The 20,060-nt window shown below is 41.7% G+C and overlaps 1 protein-coding gene across 3 annotated transcripts in view; it reads left to right on the top strand.

The window, feature by feature from the left end:
- dpf1 (D4, zinc and double PHD fingers family 1) overlaps nt 1-20,060 on the top strand; it is a 358,128-nt gene that overhangs the window by 198,061 nt on the left and 140,007 nt on the right. For all 3 annotated transcript variants that reach the window (XM_039768120.1, XM_039768121.1, XM_039768118.1), the window contains one exon: nt 5,498-5,629. In XM_039768120.1, the coding sequence (XP_039624054.1) occupies nt 5,498-5,629 (132 nt within the window). The remainder of the gene's footprint in view (nt 1-5,497; nt 5,630-20,060) is intronic.

Here is a 20,060-nt window from a genome sequence, read left to right as displayed (position 1 = left end):
TCGATCTCTCAACTCGCCAAAACACTTTGACGGTGTTCTTATGAAAAACAGAAAATCAACAGTTTTGGAAATGTCTTCTGTGGCAGAACGAGAGCAACAACAAGCCGTGGAATTAAAGAACAAGTTTAATTAACAGCAAGCATAGCCCCAGTTTAGCTGGTCATCTGTTGGCTCGTTTCACGTCTCAATTCTGTTTGGCTGCCATTTTAATGAGGAAACATCAATTCAGAGGACTGAATCCTTAAAAACAGGGCTATTAAAATGTGAATTAGCATTGAAAACTGGTCACTGATTAGGAAAAGGGTCTGAATGAAAACCTGCAGCCACTGCGGCCCTCTAGGCCTGGAGTTCGACACCCGTGGTTTAAACAAAAGAAGATGAAGAGGAGACCTGACTGAAGTGTTTAAAATTATGAAGGGAATTAGTCCAGTGGATTGAGACGGTGACTTTAAAATGAGTTCATCAACAACACGGAGACACAGTTAAGGGTAAATTTGGCACAAACATTTTTCTTTATGGAGTGAACCACAGACACTTGGAATAAGAGACCAGGTAGACAATAGGGACCTTCACAACTCGACTTGATATTACAGTGGAACCTCGGTTTGCGAGCATAATTCGTGCTCGCAGTCCAAAGCACTCGTATATCAAAGTGAATTTCCCCATAAGAAATAATGGAAACTCAGATGATTCGTTCCACAACCCAAAACTATTCATATAAAAATGATTAAAACAAAATATAAAGTAAAAATAGATCAAACAAATGAACCTGCACTTTACCTTTGAAAAGAATCATGGCTGGTGTGAGGGAGTTTCTAAATTCTTGTGGGATTCCACACAACGGGACGACATGCGGAAGAGCGTCCCAAAGCAATCGCAGTCTCCCAGCGCTGTAGCAGTTTGCTGAAAATTGCGAATCCAGAAAGATCGCGGACGTGCTATAAGCGCCTGCTGTCAGTGGGTGATACAAGGAACATAATAAACGCGCAGGGCACAGTACTACTTGGCTACGACCCTGCCTGACTGCTGTGTCTGTGAATAGGAGAGTGGCAGATCCTGTTACAATAAATAACCGAGCTGTTGCTGTTTCAAGCTGAATAAAGCTGATGGTGCATGACAGGGACTCGTACGTCACAGCACACGCACAGTCACAATGCTGTAGTAAACAGTATACGCTCGTACGGATGTTGACTATATGAGTGAGGCACTCTGACTCAGAAGGAGAATAGCAGATAATTGCCTACAATCCTGCAGTGAGAGAGAGAAGAACCTTCAACTCAGTTGTGATTACATGACGCTCAGCAGACAAAGCGTATACATACATACTACTTGTATTGCAAGACGTCACACGTGTATCAAGTCAAAATTTAATACAAATTTTTGCTCGTCTTGCAAAACACTCGTAAACCAAGTTACTAGCAAACCGAGGTTCCACTGTATTTTGGAAGAATGAAGTGGATAGGACTGGTAAACTTTAAATGGCTGAACTGGCTGTTCTTGTCTGGATTGTTCTAAACAAAGAGTCCAGCCATTGAACAGAATGTGTCCTTTGTCTCTTGTAAAACAAGAAGCAGACAAGCAAAAGTATTTGAAGCAGATCCGTGACCCCGTATAATGTAAATGCAAAAACAAGAAGCAATCTTTATTTTACAAAGAAACTGTCAAGGTCCTTTCAGACAGGATTCCGATGTAGAACTGATTCAAAGATGGCCGGAAAACTGCATGTGGGTTCCAGCCTGGAAGGGGCGGGTCCAGGAGGGCGGAAACGGAAGTGATGTCAGAGGTGGACGGCCGTCAATCTTCTTTTTTACAGATTGAAGAAGAGAGGAGGTATTAGCACACAGTGCCAACCCCTTGCTCAGCGGGTAACTGCCATCAGCAGTCTACCAAGCACACATGCGTGACCCTCTTTTGATGACTTTCGTCAGAACTCCGGCGAGAATGTTTTTGCTTAGGATTTGAAAACAGAGGGACATTACAAAAGCTCTCCTATAAAAGTGCATAGAGTAAGTATGAAAGGGGCTTATGGTTGCTCACAAGACTCCGAGTCTTACAATAACTTCATATTCTCAAAACCATTCCAGGGTTGTGGGGTTGCCAGAGTTAATGCCAGGCCTGCACAGAGTGCCAGTCTATTACAGGACCACTCAGGCACAGCTTAACCTGACTAACATGTCTTTTGAGCATGTGGGAGATATGCCATAGTACCCAAAGGAAAACCCAGAGAAATGTGGAAAGAAGGCCTACAGTGCCCTCCATAATGTGTGAGACAAAGACGCATGTTTCCTTGATTTATTCCACAGTTTAAAATCACATATCAAACAATTCAGACGTGTTTAAATTGCACATTGCAGACTTACATTTAAGGGTATTTCCACACATTTCAGTCACACAACGCTATTTCTACATTAAGCCCCCCCCCCATTTCAGGGCACTATAATGTTTGGCACACAGCAATGGCAGGTCATATTTAGGACTTTGTTGCATATCCCCTGCTATCAATGACTGCTTGAAGTCTGTGATTCATGACCATCACCGGGCGTTGAGGATCTTCTCTGGTGATGCTCTGCCAAGCCTCTAATGCAGCCATCTTCAGCTCCTGGTTGTTTCTGGGACTCGTCCCCTTGAATTTTCTCTTCAGCAAATGGAAGTCCTGCTCGAGTGACTGGCTTGGCCATTCAAGAATTTGTCCACTTTTTTGCTTTTAGAGTTTGGAGGCATTGACTGAAATTTGAGCAGATCAGCAGTTTCTCTATAACTCACAATTCATTGTGCCATCATTAATGAAGAGACATGTACCAAGACCCGGGGCAGCCACACATGCCCAAGCTATAACACCGCCATCGCCACGTGTAACAGGTGGTCTGCTTTGGATCTTTCCTTTCTGTCTCCCCATTTTGCTCTTGCCATCACTCTGATCAGGTTCATTTTTGTCTCATCTGTCCACAACACCTTTTCCCAGAATTCTGCAGGCTCTTTGAAGTCCTTTTCCTTTTCTGTTTTTGTGGCTAACTAGTGGTCTGCATCTTGCCGTGTGGCCTCTGTATTTCTGTTCATGAAGTCTTCTGCTGATAGTTATCTTTGACATGTCCACATCGGCCCCCTGAAGACTGTGTCTGATCTGTCCCAGAGGCATTTGTTGCTTTTTCTTTACCATAGTGTGGATTCTTCTGTCATCAGCAGTGGAGGTCTTCTTTGGCCTACCAGCCCCTTTGAGTCCTGAGCTCACCAGTGTGTTCTTTCTTCTTCATGATATTCCAGACAGTTGACTGCGGTCACCCTAAGATTTTACCAAAGTCTCGAATAAAACACACCTGAGTGATCACAAACACCTGTGATGCCACTTGTCTGAAACGGTATGGTGCCCTGAAATGGGCTGACCGTGTAGAAAAAGTGTCGTCGTTTCTACACAGTGTGACAGAAATGTCTGCAAATCCCCTTAAATGAAAGTCTGCAATATGCACTTGAATCACGATGTCTGAAGTCTACGTGAGCATCATCACCAAGTCCTTCCGTGAGAACCCAAAATCCAAAGAGGACTGTTTCGTTCATGTTAGGTAGAATGCCCAGAGGGGACTGGGTGGTCTCATGGCCTTGGACCCCCTGCAGATTTTATTTTTTCTCCAGCCGTCTGGAATTTTTTTTGTTTTTTCTGTCCACCCTGGCCATCGGACCTTACTTTTATTCTATGTTAATTAATGTTGACTTATTTTATTTTCTTACTGTGTCTTTTATTCTTCTATTCTTTAATATGTAAAGCACTTTGAGCTACATTTTGTTGTATGACAATGTGCTATATTAATAAATGTTGTTGTTGTTGAATTGTCTGATATATAATTTTAAACTGTGGGATAAATCAAGGAAAAATGTGTCTTTGTCTCACACATTATGTAGGGCACCGTAGACCAGGTGCAAGATTCAAGCCCAGGATGTTGAGCCTGTGAGGCAGCTGCGCTAACCACTGCACCACCCTCATTTTTAAATGAATGTTTATTAAATTAGACCGTGTTCACATGCTCTCCAGAGATCCATAACCTTGAAAAACCCGCTCATTTGGTTTTCTACGTTTTAATGATGTTCTGGAAACTTGGGGGTTAATAACCGAATTGTGAAGGTCAATCTTTCATATTTATGGTAAAAAACGGCAGGAGGCTCAGCGTAAAAGGTAAGAACTGTCATCTTGTTGCAGCAGTAATGAGCGTTCATGTACTGTGCATTATTAATTATTAGCCGTTTTAACAATGAGCACTGCATGTGTTTTGGATCTTAAGGATAAAAAGGCACAGTATATCTTGATTTTGGTGAATGAGGACTACATGTGCACAATGTGCGCTTCAACTCCCTGCAATCCCCATTAGAGATCTGTACGTGTAACGACATCCTCGTTAAAAGATGTTGTCAATTTTGAATAAACTGCTCTTGTGATTATAACTTAATGATAGGTTTACGTGTGCCACAGTTTAGTTGTATGTTGGGCGCCTAGTTGTCTAGACATCAGCAGGTTTTGGGTGCTATTACGTGGCGCGACATGTGACATTATAACATGCTAAATACCAACATGACACTCATCTCGTTATCTGTGTTTGGTTAAACATAGAAACAACCTTTGATTCGCAGTGCACTTCTTGATTCTGTTTTCTGTGAGGAATTTTCTTTCATTTTAAGTTTGTGTTGCATTTCCTCGTAGTCATCTCTCTATATAGATAATAGATAGATAGATAGATAGATAGATAGATAGATAGATAGATAGATAGATAGATAGATAGATAGATAGATAGATAGATAAGAAGGCACTATATAATAGATAGATAGATAGATAGATAGATAGATAGATAGATAGATAGATAGATAGATAGATAGATAGATAGGTGAAAGTCACTATATAACAGATAGATAGACAGATGGATGGATGGCACAATATTAAATTTCCTCAGGGAATAAATACTAATCTATCTATCTATCTATCATGTAGTGCCTTTCACATCTATCTATCTATCTATCTATCTATCTATCTATCTATCTATCTATCATATAGTGCCTTTCTTATCTATCTATCTATCTATCTCTCTATTATATAGTGCCTTTCCTATCTATCTATCTATCTATCTATCTATCTATCTATCTATCTATCTATCTATCTATCTATCTATTATATAGTGCCTTTCTTATCTATCTATCTATCTATCTATCTATCTATCTATCTATCTATCTATCTATCTATCTATCTATCTATCTATCTATCTCTCTATCTATTATATAGTGCCTTTCTTATCTATCTATCTATCTATCTATCTATCTATCTATCTATCTATCTATCTATCTATCTATCTATCTATTATATAGTGCCTTTCTTATCTATCTATCTATCTATCTATCTTATAGTAATCGAGGTGATTTTGAAATGGTGTCGCAGCAGCAGAGACACGTAGCGTTGCACCTTCATGCACATAAGGACTATTAATCACTTTTTCATTTCTCTTTCCTTTATGTCTTGCAGTTTGTGGTAAGCGCTACAAGAATCGACCGGGACTCAGTTACCACTACACACACACACACCTTGCAGACGAGGAAGGAGAAGAAGACTCTGAACGGCATACACTCCCCTTCCACCGGAAGAACAACCACAAGCGTGAGTAAAGCTCGTGTTTGCAGGGGCAGTGGGCTGGGGATGGGGAGATGCAGATGTTGTGCTCAATGTCCATACATGCTGTGCTCACAATTTTAAAACTGTTGTAAATGGAAAGTTTACCTCAACGGACAGTAGCCTGATATTCGGTGCCATGCCAGGCGCTCACTTGATGTGCTCTTTCAGTATTTCTGGCTTGTGAATTGTCCCAAAGTAAACTTTGCTCTTTGTGTTTTTAGTTTATTTTCTGTTGCTAAGGTAAAGTGAATATATAAAGTTATCAACCCTCATATGGATTTCACATACTCAGAGTCATTTCTAGGCTTTTTTTTTTTTTTGGCTGAGCAGCACACTCATTTTAAGGTGCCAGACCCCTCTACTCTACGTATATACAGTATGGGTTAGGTGAACAATCGCTCGGGTGGGCTGTGGGGCCCCAAACAGTTGCAATAGGAAGTGGCTGCTGTTTAACTACACAGGATACTGTACCCTTTCCACATGAAAGAACAATGATCTATATTGTTCTACAAATAATTAAGAATAAAAGAAAACCCAAACCAGTAAGAGTGTGACAGGGTGAGTTTTCGCCGTATTCATGACAGGGCCCATACCAGCAGTGGCAAGTCATACTTTAAATAGTTGTGTCCATTTCCATGGACTGCAGCCTTTCTCAATGAAGAATCAGACCCGTTTGGTTGACATCTGAGTACCTTGGGGTTGTGATATCTCGCCTTGCTGTATTAAACACCACCTGGTGGCAGAATTGGGGAAACTTCACTTAATTTCCAACTATTATTCATAAGAGCAGGAGTCCAGCATCAATAAAAATGTATGAAAATGCAAATCAGCTTATTTGATGAACTCTTGATCCCTGTGCGATGTGTCATTAATTACATCCGTTCTCTTCAAAACAGACAGAGGATCAGACCCATCATATCTCTTGTGTGTTTGGAGTTCTGTCCGTTCGCCGTAAGAAGCGTGGCTGGTTTAGTGTGGGTGTATGGATTGCAGTGACGTCCATCCTGACACTGAAGACAGGCAGCCCAGTGGTTCAGAAAGAAACATTTTGTCATTTCTTCACCATCTTGGAGGGCAGTGAAATGAGCAGATTTTCCTGTTGTGCAAAATGGGAGTCACGTTTGACACAATATTGAGAGCACAGCATCGCCTGTCTACAACACGTGAACTAGTTTGAGACACTCATAGAAGAAAGTCCTTACAGGGAACTCATTCAAGCTTTTAGAAAGCCCTTCTTCAATTCCATATGTCAGGATGAATCTAAAAGTCATCCCTAAATAATCGGCTTTTAAGGTCAGGGGACAATCCACACCTAACACGTTTGACACCCGTCCTTTGGATGAGACATAAAACGTCACTAAAGGTCACTAAAGATCCCTTGGAATCGTTTGTAAAAAGTGGGGTGCATCCCGATGTCCTGGCTAAACTCCCAACCACGGCCTGGCATTCTGGCCCCCTAATCATCCCATGTCTCTGATTGGCTAACAGTCTCTCACCTCTTCAGCACCGAATTGCTAATGTGTGGCGAGCGTACTGCCACAAAATGGCCGTCGTCGCCTCATACAGGTGGATGCTGCACATTAGTGGTGGATTACTCACTGTGTAAAACACTTTGGGTTGGAAAAAATCAAGTTATATAAACGTAATGAATGAATCAATCAATGAATTAATGAATGAACAAACAATAAGCTACTATGCAGAGGCCACGTGTGTAAAAGTAAAGGCACCACTTGATTCCATAGCGTGTAGAAGCACCTTTACAATTAATGACTCCAACTCATCGTGCTGGACAACTTGCAGTCCTGTCCAATGTACGGCTAGTGATGGGCAATTTGCGAGCAATTCATTCTTTTTTGAATGACTCTTTTCAGTTAATCATGGGAATTGATTTGCAAGCACAAAGAGATCAATTCAGGTGAGCTCAATAGGAGTGCTAAAGTGCATGTGTGCTGCCACCAGCCTCATTCGTTTAGACGTTAAAAGCTCACGTGTGAGAGCTGCCCTGGGGTCTGAATCATCATCCTCGCTCATTCACTTATCATTCTTTCTAGTTAGAACACTCTCATCGATCATTTCCTTGTTCATCATACAAGTACAAAACCATAACAACATACAGTATGTATATTACAATGTTATAATTGTTTGTTTTGTACAATTCGTTGTTGGAATTCTTTTATACAGAATTTATAGGCATAATATTAAAATAATATGTCTAATAGGATATTGTGTCAAGGGATTATTGTAAGAAAGTATTAACAAGACCAGGAGAAAAAACATGTCATGATAATAATAGTTAGGGAGGCAAACTGGGAAGAACAATAAAAGCTGGCAACCAAAACTCTAGGAACAAAACTAGAGACAAAGTCAGAGGCAAAAAGAGTTCAAAACTCAACAAAGTAGCCAACTACATTAATAAAGTTTATTCTCCTTTTTGCAAGTAGCCGAGTGGTAACACAGGCCTCTGTCGTTCTATTTATACTTTACTGGATCGCGTGACGCAAAAACGAAAAAAATGAGACTTCCAAAAAAAAAGTAATCTTCATTTTCTCCTTAAAGGTAACAAAGTACACAGACACAAAGTACAAATGATTCCTATGACAGTATTATTATGTCCCTTTGTACATTCAACAAATTTGTCACACAAAACTGAACCTTATAAAATTATTATTCTAATTATTTCAAGTTTGAACTAAATCATTGCTTGGAAACAAGTGACACGATTCTCCGTCATTTGATTCATGAACGAGTCACATGATTCTCTTTGACACAAAACTAAAACCTGAAAAAATTATTATCATAAGTATTTCAAGTTTGAAATAAATCATAAGGTCGGCACGGTGGCGCAGTGGGTAGCGTTGCTGCCTCGCAGTAAGGAGACCTGTCTGGGTTTTCTTACCAGGTCCTCCCTGCGTGGAGTTTGCATGTTCTTCCGTGTCTGCGTGGGTTTCCTCCCACAGTCCAAAGACATGCAGGTGAGGTGCATTGGCGATCCTAAATTTTCCCTGGTGTGTGTGTGTGTGTGTCCTGTGGTGGGTTGTTCCTGCCTTGCGCCCTGTGTTGGCTGGGATTGGGTCCTTCAGACACGGAAACAAAAAAAATGAAATGATAACAGGCATGGGAGAAGTGCTGAGATAACTGGAGGACATCTGAAAGAGAGTAGTGCAAAGGTGGCAAAAAATAAGTTTTATAATAAAGGGATTTTTAACAATTCCAGGAATTTTTGGGTCACTCCTTGTTTTTTTTTTTGTTATTTCCTCTTTGTCATTCTGGGATACTGAGTTTAAATGATGACATATTAAAATGTGAAAAAATGAAGGAGTCTGAATAATTTCTGAAGGCGCTGTAGATATTATAAGATAGGAGAGATACCATAGATAGATAGATAGATAGATAGATTTTTTTTATTTTTAAAATAACCTTTATTGTAAACATAAGAAGAAATATCAACATAACAATATATACAGTCCAAATGACAAAAAAACTAATTTCAGAAAAAACAATAGAGCCATACATTAGACCCCTACTACTCCCCCTTTACACTTTAATAAGAAAATCAACAGTTAATAATTCATTATAATAATACGATAGATAGATAGAGAGATAGACGTGAAAGGCACTATATATTAGATAGATAGACAGATAGATAGATAGATAGATAGATAGATAGATAGATAGGAAAGGCACTATATAATAGATTAGGGTTTTTCCAGTTTCTTTGTGATGGCGGCCTGACACCTACCTAAAAGATAGATAGATAGATAGATAGATAGATAGATAGATAGATAGATAGATAGATAGATAGATAGATAGATAGGAAAGGCACTATATAATAGATAGAGAAAGGCACTATATAATAGATAGATAGATAGATAGATAGATAGATAGATGACACCTACCTAATAGATAGATAGATAGATAGATAGATAGATAGATAGATAGATAGATAGATAGATAGATAGATAGATAGATAGATAGATAGATAGATAGACAGACAGGAAAGGCACCATATAATAGATAGATAGATAGATAGATAGATAGATAGATAGATAGATAGATAGACAGGAAAGGCACCATATAATAGATAGATAGATAGATAGATAGACATGAAAGGCACTATATAATAGATAGATAGACAGAAGGATATGCAATGCACTATATCATAGAGAGATGCCTACGTTTTCCTATCTTTTATTAACAGATCTATTGATTGTCATATTTATGTCTGTTAAAAGTTGAACAGCTGATTATGTGAGCATACATTGAACTTTAATCTTAGAGTGTTAAAGTGATTAGACGTAAGTTTTTGGAAACGCTGCCAGCTTACTTGTATTTCTCGAATGCTGTGCTAGTAGTACATTTTTAAAGACAGATAATGTTAATTCTTTCCTGATCAACACTAAATTGCAATATGTTGGTGTTAAATGATGAGACACACATAAAGAATTTTACTGAATGTGGGCTGAAAACACATAAATGAGTCTTGCCCAACGTTTGAGTTGCCTTTTATGGTGGGGTGCACAGTGAACATTACAGTCTCTGTTTTGCATTGAGCACGCAATATAAATTAGTTATTAACTGTAAAGCAGTTTTCTCTTGAGTTTGAACAAAGACAGAATGCTGTGCAGTTTCCATACTTGAACTCAGTCCTACAGATGAGTCCCGGATGCTGTCTGGCTTGCCATGGGGACCTGCCTGTGCCATTCGGTGCACTTCAGTCATTTTCATTTTCTGCACAGGTTTGTACTGGACTGTGAATTTTAATGAAGTATTTGTTTGTAAATGTATTTGACTCTAATCTCTAACATTTCATCTGATAGTCAAGCATGGGGTACACAGATGGCACCCAGAGAGGGACTCAATAGCTGAGTTAAGCCTTCCAAGCTGCTCGCTAGCTCCTAATGCAAATTCTCCGTTCAATCCAATAATATTAAGTGGAATTTCATTTTTATTGTTCACAAAACTGGATTGCCCAAATGCCAGTCATCTACAAATCACAAGAAGATTTCTTACTTGGATGAAAGTGTGGTATCGTGAGGATGCAGGAGGCTCCTAGGGCACCCGCCTCGGTGCTTTATTTACTCTGCTGTCACCAAGAGACACACCACTCGGCCAATGAAAGAGATCTGCTTGTCTGCTTAAACCCACCGTGGCAGAAAAGTCCCATCACAGAGATAGGTGGTCTCCATACAGGCCAAGTGCTTCCCAAATGAAACTTAATATTCTGATACTAAATAAGTGAATGCTAAACTCGAGGCAGCTATAAAAGTATGTTTGAAAATCTTATCAGACTGCAGAGGCATCATAATGATGCTGATAGTGAGCTGGGGGGTTAGGGGTACATTATTATTAATGCTTAGCAATACTAGGTTAGCTTTAATTATCTGCAGAAATCGCGGTAAGAGCCATTTTCTAGTTATTTAAGTTATTTAAATGTTTGCCTAAATATTAGTGCATAGTCTATGGAAGGTTCCTACAACATAATACATGATTGGTAAATTCTAATTATTTCTAGCCTCTCTGACTATGCATTATACTCAGTTAGTTATACGCAGTTATACTCAGTTGCCATGTGTAAGGCGTTGAGGGCACATGGTGCCTTACATGCCAAGTAACATGAAAGACAACGTGCTCTATTGAATGCGGAGCGGCATATGTTTAAAGCATACTGAGGAAGAAGTAAAGCATCTTTAAGTACAGAAACAACTAAAGTTTGACAAGAAAAGCTAAATTTAGAGAAGATGCATTTTTTCTAATTTTTTTTTTTTTATTCTACGTGTGTAACAACCTTTTTTCTTTATTCTTGTGCGGATTATTTGCTTTGAATTTTCACTAAATATTTTAAAACAAACTTTTGGACTGAGAGATTTCTTTCGGCACACATTTTACCTGTGCTTGATCCTGCCTTACACACCCGCGGCTACAATCACATTAAAACATTACGATAGACGCCATGCAGCCCAACAAGCTCGTCCATCCTATTCACCAGGACTCTCCAAAATAACATCAAGTAAAGTTCTTAAGGTCCAAAAGTCCTACTGCTGTCCACGGCACTACTTGATAATTCATTCCATGTTTCCGTAGTTCTTTGCATGAAGAAAAAAACTTTCTAATATCTGTGCCAAATCTGCCCTTGACAAGTTTCCATCTGAGTCTCAGTGTTTTTGTTGAACTCATAAGAACGTAAGAAATTTGACAAATGAGAGGAGACCTTTCAGGCCATCAAGCTCATTTGTTTAGCTGTCCCAGTATCACATCTGGATGCTTCTCAAAGGTTGGCAAGGTTCCTGCTTCATCTCCCCGTTCATAACTCTTTGTATAGAGAAGCACTTCCTGGCACTGGCACTTCTTAATTTCCACTGGTGTCCTCAAGTATGTGATTCACAGTTAAGTTGGACGAATGCTTCTGGATCTACGAGATCAGTGATTTTAAGGATTTTAAAGGCCTACATTAGGTCCCCATGCAGTCTCCTCTGCTTGAGACTAAACGGGTTTAATTCTCCTTAAGTCCTTAAGTCCTGGGATGCACTTGGTTGTCCTCCTCTGCTCTTCAAGTGCTACTACATCTTTCTTGTAGCACGGTGACCAGAACTGCACACATTACTCCAGTTTCGGTCTCACTAATGCATGATATCATCTGAGCGTAACATCTCTGGATTTATATTCAACAGTTTTTACAATATATTCTAACATTTTATTTGTCGTTTTAAATGCTTTTACACATTGCTTAGATGAAAGAAATGTTGCGTCAACATAAACCCTTCTCAGTGGTTCCTTCCTGTAAGTGTCTCCCATCTTGCATTTATAATTGACGTTCCGTTTGCCCACATGTAGCATTTACTGATTCCTACATTAAACCTCCAAGTGTTCACCCAGTTCTGAAGCTTGTCCAGATCTTTCTAAATTGTTTCTGCTGCCTCCTCAGTGTCTGCCATTGCTCCGATTTTAACATCATCTGTGAATTTCACACGTTTCAGCCTAGCACCTGACTTTCCTTCTATTTGTTGGTAGAACAGAGAGATCGCGATTTGGACCTCTTGAAGTTTCCACAGCACGTGAACATTGTGTCTGACCACATCACACATGTATGTCCTGTGGAAACAAAAGACCATCAGGGCAGATGTTTATCACCTAAGGAACTTACATTAAATGAAAGAAGTTTTAGTCAAATAAACAATACAGATGGTGTGGTGAAAAACAAGTTAACTTATTAATATTATTCTTCTTTGTGGCGTGTAGAGGTTGAGAAAATATCGACAATCTCGGACACGGTAAGTATCATGATGTCAGCTTAAATATTGTCTTGCTAATGACGTCACACACTGCAAATACATACGAATGGGTTCGTTATTCATTTCTTTACCGTTCTCCTTCGACAATTTCTGATGTTAAGCTCTTGTTTTAGGAGCTTCTTCAGCTCTAGATTCCGAATCTTCTAATAGTTTTGTGATTTAAGATTTACTGTTGTTGTTATGCATTATTTTGTCAGTTTTCACCGCCATCTCGCTTATTTATAATCACACTATTTTGCCTCCCAGTCGTTAGGGCAACTTCTGTGATGCTCAGAGATTGTGACCTGCGTTAACGATGCAAAAGGTTTAAAACATGAAACCATTTCCCGATCCGAGTTTACGGATTCCAAAAACCAACTTTTACACTTCATTTTCTGACTTGTTATTCTTTCTCGTTAAATCTCCTTTGGCTTTGAAACTTCATTTTGGCTTTCACTCTGTGTGGTAGATCTTTTAGTTCTGACCCTTTTCTGACTCTTGAGTACGCCTCCTCTCCTCATTTTCCTTCAAAGAAAACCCCTAATTGCAAGCTCACTAACAGTACAGAGACTTCAGGTCAGCACAAAACTAACAGCCAACAGTTGTGTCCTGGCTAAGAGACCACAGAATTATGACACTCAGTTAAATGGACAAAATATACGAGGGGGACCCAAAAATAAAGAGAATATTTTTCTGACGGCCGGAGGGGCGTTAGTTCTGACATTTGCCGCTAGTTGTGTGTACTAAACTGCTGCCTGCGTCATTTGGCCAAGCGCCGTCCTTGAAGTGCTCAAGCGAGTGTGTGATGGAGTGCGGAGAAAACAACTCGAATTGTGGTGATCAGGCGAGTGGCTTCTGGATCATGACAACGCTCCCGCTCATATAGCATTGAGTGTGCGGCGGTTTGTCACTTAAAACGGAATGACAATGATTTCCCAGCCCCCTCTACTCCCTGGACTTTGTACCCTGCGATTTTTTTCTTGTTTCCAAGAATGAAGAGGGACCTTAAAGGAAAGTGTTTTCAGGATGTAGAGGAGGTCAAGAAGCAAACGACAGATGCACTGAAGGCTATCACTTTGCAAGAGTTTCAGAACAGTTTTGAACAATGGAAAAAATCGGTGGGACAAGTGGATTGCGTCTCAGGGAGAGTATTTTGAGGGTGATTCAGTTTTGGAAATGTTCTGAGAAATACAGGCAGTCCCCAGGTTACGTACAAGATAGGAACTGTAGGTTTGTACTTAAGTTGAATTTGTATGTAAGTTGGAACAGGTACATCAATTTAATAAATGCTGTTGTTGACCGAGTTTCACCATTTATAACCTTTGTATTATTTCTACTTTTTTTTTCAATGGTGATGGTTTATCTCTTCTTTACTGTACCACCAGCACTTGCATCAGATTTGTATTTCAGAGACATTGTTGAAGGGTGAAGACAAAAGGTTAAGATGAGCTCTTCTGCACAGCGCTATACACGCTATTACAGCAGGAAGGCACCCGTCGTCAACACGTCTTATGTACTGATGAGAGACATGTTATGTGCGTAACAGTACAAGCAGGCTTACTATTGAGAATGACTTGGGGCGGCAAGAGAGGGTTCATCACTCACCAAGCACACGGTGTGGCCAAAGGCGGGTAGTGAATCGCCCAACCCCAATTCAACACGCAGCCATCCGAGGCACACTACAATGCTACCCCTGCCACCCTGTTCACCCTCAATGGCCACCTTTCAGCCACAACTGGGTCACCGCTTGAAGCATTAGCAGCCGTGTGTGCTGGGCGGGCAGTAAAGCACCCCCCTATCCAGCCTGCGTCCAGTCAGGAGCTGTAGCTGCGGCAGCATAGTGGACGGGCAGCGAACCATCGTCCTGCACATGAGCAATAGCTGTGGCCCCGGTGACTATGGACCACGGGTCACCGCTTGCCGCCAGGAGCCGCCCGAGGGGCACTACACTGTGCGAGCAGCAAAATCGCCCCCCTCCGGCCACCGCTTGCATCGTCCCCAGGCCGAAGATGACGGAGCGGCAGTTACTGAGGCGCATGCGTTTGTAAATCGTAGGTCGGATGTCCGTAACCTGGGGACTACCTGTATACGATTTTAATATTTTTTTTAATTCTTGTTATTTTTGGGGCCCCCCTTGTAACATGAAATAAGTGTATATGCTCAAGAAATCCGTATAACAAAAATTAAGGCTGAAAACAGCATACTTTTAAGTGATAAAAAATACAGAAAATGTTTCTTAAGCTAAAGAGAAATTACTAAACAAACCAGAATTGTAGTAACCGTATGTGAAATTTTTTTAGCATTTTGTAGCCTGTACATCATGGTATAAAAATAACACCCTGCATGTTCTAAGATGGAGCACACATAATAACAGTAATAATAATTCTTTACGTTTGTATAGCGCTCTTCTCACTACTCAAAGTGCTTTTCATAGTGAGTAGGGAGCCACTTCAGCCACCACTAATGATGTGCGACATCCACCTGGATGATGCGACAGCTGCCATTTTTACGCCAGTACACTTACCACACATTGGCTGTTAGGAGGTGAGGGGGGATGAAAGATAAATAGCCAATTAGAGATAAGGCATGATTAGGGGGCCTGAATGACTAGGCCGTGGTGAGCCATTTAGCCAGGAATACCCCGTATTCTTTATGCCAGATACCCAGAGATCTTTTAATACCACAGAGAGTCGGGTCCTCAGTTTTAGGTCTCACCTGAAGGACAGTGACATGTTTACAATACAGTGTCCCCGTCATTGCACTGGGGCATTGGGATCTACACACAGATCACAAGGTAAATGCCCCCTGCTGACCTCACCAACACCTCTTACAGCAAGCAACCCAAGCTTTTCCTGGTTGGTCTCTTATCCCAGTACTGACACGCTTATCTTCACGTGGATTGTCAGTTTTGTAGCAGCAAAGCACTGGAGCCCCAGCTTTATGCCTGGACATCGTGCCCAGGGTTAGATTGAGCTTCGCAACCACTGCTGCCAGGAAGTACGTCAAATTTCTTCACCCTTATCTGAGGTACAGTGAGCTTTAAGGTTGCCAGTTTAGACTCATAACAGTCCCCTTAGGCGTATTTGACATTCAACTCATCGCAACTAGAAAATCAAAAGTTCTCAAAGGCAGAGCACTTGTTGGCAATGAGAGGCTAAAATAAAAAGAAATAAAAGACGCTGCAATTTACACCTACACTTGAAGTGTGGCTGAAGCTGGACGGAGAAACAGCCACAGCTCCCGGATAATAATTTATAGAAAAAATCAAAACACCCAGGAGAAGGCTAATTTTGGAAGTGAGAGGAAAACGAAGATTCACTATTAATTGCTTGTCATTCTTACTCCATAAATGGATAAAATAAGAGAGCAAGAGCACATGGCTACAACGTGTGGGCAAGCCAAAAATGAAATAAAAAAATAAATAAAATATGACTAATGGAGTGTGATAGGAATAAAGAATGCTTAAATTAAATATGGTGCCTTTCATGGTGAACTTGGTTTCCACATTGTAAAATCTTCAGACATACATTCAGGATCTACTGTGTATTTATTTTGGTGTTAGTGTGCTGCCTTATGTTTATAGATTCCTGGATTCAAATCCTCGCCATTTGTAGTTTCTTCCGGTGTTTTTGTTCTTTGTGTCTTCACCTTCCTGCTCCATTTTAACGACTTCATGTATGTTAACTGGTGACCCTTATACAAATGCAGGCTGAGGGCAGTCCTTCAGCTGTGATGTCAGGGTGGCCCCGCCTCTTCTGGTTCACACAGAACAACACGTGATAGAGAGATAGTAAACAACAAATAAACCGAACAATGGTAACGACAGATACATATATATACTGCTCAAAAATAAATTAAAGGACCACTTTTTAATCTGAGTAGAGCATCAAGCCAATGACACTTGTGGGCTGTTGATCTGCTCAGTTCAGTAGCAGAGGGGCTTGTTCATCAGTTTCAGCTGCTCTGGTGCACTAGAGGGGCAACAATGAGACGACCACCAAAACAGGAATGAATGGTTTAACAGGTGGAGGGAGGCCACTGACATTTTTCCCTCCTCATCTGTTTTGTCACTCGTTTTTCATTTGGCTATGGTCAATGTCACTACTGGTAGTATGAGGCGACACCTGGACCCTACAGAGGTTGCACAGGTAGTCCAACTTCTTCAGGATGGCACATCAATACGTGGCATTACCAGAAAGTCTGCTGTGTCTCCCAGCACAGTCTCAAGGGTATGGAGGAGATTCCAGGAGACCAGCAGTTACTCAAGGAGAGCTGGACAGGGCCCCTCGTAGAAGGTCCTTAACCCATCAGCATGACTGACTGGTACCTGCTCCTTTGGGCAAGGAGGATCAGGATGAGCACTGGCAGAGCCTACAAAATGACCTCCAGCAGGCAGGCCACTGGTGTGAATGTCTCTGACCAAACAATCAGAAACAGATTTCATGAGGGTGGACTGAGGGCCTGACATCCGGTAGTGGGCCCTGTGCTCACTGCCTGCCCGGCACCATGGAGCTCGATTGGCATTTGCCATAGAAAACCAGAATTGGCAGATCAACCACTGGCATCCTGTGCTTTTCACAGATGAGAGCAGTTCACCCGGAGCACATGTAACAGATGTGAAAGGGTCAGGAGAAGCCATGGAGAACGTTAGGCTGCCTGTAACATCGTTCATCATGACCGGTTTGGTGGTGGGTCAGTGATGGTATATCTGGGGAGGCATATCCATGGAGGGACCCACAGACCTCTACAGGCTAGACAACGGCACCTTGACTGCCATTTGGCATCGGATGAAATCCTTGGACCCATTGTCAGACCCTGTGCTGGTGCAGTGGTTCCTGGGTTCCTCCTGGTGCACGGTAATACCTGGCCTCATGCACCATACCATACCATACCATACCATTTTATTTGTTGAGCGCTTAAAAGCACAGCATTACAACTGACCGAAGCGCTGTACAGTTAAAAAAGAAGCAAGACTAAAAACAAAATATTAAAAACAAACATTAAGAGAGAATTAAAACAGAGATACTAAAAACAGGTCAGAGGACCCAATAAAATTGAGAAATAGGAAGAAGCAAGTGGAAATGAGACAGGTTAAGAATTAAAAGCCAATGTGAAGAAGTGCGTTTTTAGGCGTGATTTAAATGAGGCGACTGAGGCGGCTTGCCTAACCACTAAGGGTAGGGAGTTCCAGAGCCTGGGTGCACAGACGGAAAAAGCCCTTTCACCACGAGCTTTAAAACGTGCCTTGGGAACGGTTAGGAGCAACTGATCTGCGGATCTAAGAACACGAAGAGGATTGTGACGATGGAGCAAGACACTCAAATAGGCGGGGGCTAAACCGTTTAGTGCCTTATAGGTTAAGAGGAGTATCTTAAAATCGATTCTGAATCTAATCGGCAGCCAGTGTAGGGTTTTTAAAATTGGTGTAATGTGTTGGCTTCTGCTATGAGAGTATGCAGGCAGTTCCTGGAGGAGTAAGGAATTGATACCATTGACTGGCCTCCACACTCACTTGCCTGACCTCAATCCAATAGAACACCTCTAGGGGGGACATTATGTTTGGGTCCATTTGACACCTCAGACTGTCCAGGAGCTCAGTAGTGCCCTGGTCCAGATCTGAGAGGAGACCCCGAGGACACCATCCATTGTCTCATAAGGAGCATGACCCCCCTGACGACGTTGTCAGGCATGCATACAAGCACATGGGGGGTCCATACAAACTACTGAGTGTGATTTGGAGTTGCTGCAATGAAATTTTGTCAAAATGGACTCGCCTGCCTCCCGCGTCATTTATTCACTTGTGTCTTTGATTTCAGCCCTCTGTAGGTTGATCATTTTCATTTCCATCAGACGATGTGCCATCCTTTCACTCCTAACACACTAACCCTAACCTTAATTTTTTTTCTCCCATTGAGATCTGATGTGTTTTCAAAGTGTTCCTTTAATTTTTTTGAGCAGTTTACATTAAACACATGAAAAATAATATTTCAAGATTATCAAAAAAGACACATCTAGGAAAATAAGCATAGACCAGGGAGCACACCTTGGCTGAAATATGACAAATCGCACTCCTGGTTGTTGTCCATGTGGAGTTTCCTTGTTCTTGTTGTGTCTGCATGATTTTTTTAGCCGGGCACTCCTCTCAGATGTAGCAGGTGATACCAGCAGCCATACCACCTGCACTTCAGAACAGGTAATCCACCTGAAGCTAAGCATGTTCAGGCCCGGCCAGTACTTGGATAGGAGACAAATCAGGAGGGCTTGGGTTTGCTGCTGGAAGAGTCATTGGTGAGGCCAGTGGGGACACGTACCCTGTGGTCTGTGTGGGGATCCTGATGTGCCACTGCAGTCCCAGTTTTAAATGCGTATTCGCTGCACTCACGGCTTAAAGAGGGGGTGTGGTAGTGTGGCCAGAGTGGTTCTCGGACGTGACGTGCTGCAGGCGTTTCCTCACTTAAGTGAACAGGTTAGGAATCGTCTGTATCCCTAATTGATGCTGGGAGCTTCTAATCGCCACACTTGTGCCACTTGCCCATTATATATATATTAGGAGCGCGAGTGTGAAGGGGAGAGAACGGAGGCTAGAGGAGGAAGAAGGTGAACCTGGAAGCTGAGACCTGTTGTGGGTGCGAGCGAGAGTAGGCTCACAGTATTATCGACAGGCAGCTGGCAGAAGGGCCCCTTAGTGGAGTATTTTGCCGGCACTCAGGGGCAGAAAGCAGTATTTGCTCCCACTGAGCACCTACGAGGAGCAGGAGTGATCAGAAGGTGGTTGGCTCACCGCATAAGGCCGAGGAAGGCAGCGGGAGTCAGAGATTTGGGATTGGCACCCTGGCCATTGGTGGAACCCAAGTCTCGGTCCGGGTTTGGCGCCGTACGGAGCCAGAGGACGGAAGCCAACCAGACGTGGAGAAGGTCAGCTGCAGGTAGGGCGAACCCCCTGGTGCATAGCCTGGATGGGAGAAGCAGGGGAGCCGCCAGTTGAAGAAGGCACCGGGTGCTTTTTGTTTTAAAGAAGGACTGCTTCCAGCTATTTTATCTTTGTTTTTATTGGAATTATTTTAACCTCCACATTTCACTAGCTTTTTAGTGGATTATTTATTTATTGACTGCACTATTTATTTGAACGCTGTTTTTGGATTTGTTTT

Source organism: Polypterus senegalus, chromosome 11, assembly GCF_016835505.1.
Source record: "Polypterus senegalus isolate Bchr_013 chromosome 11, ASM1683550v1, whole genome shotgun sequence".
In the NCBI taxonomy this organism is placed as follows: Eukaryota; Metazoa; Chordata; class Cladistia; order Polypteriformes; family Polypteridae; genus Polypterus; species Polypterus senegalus.
This window is presented reverse-complemented; position numbering and strand designations above follow the sequence as displayed.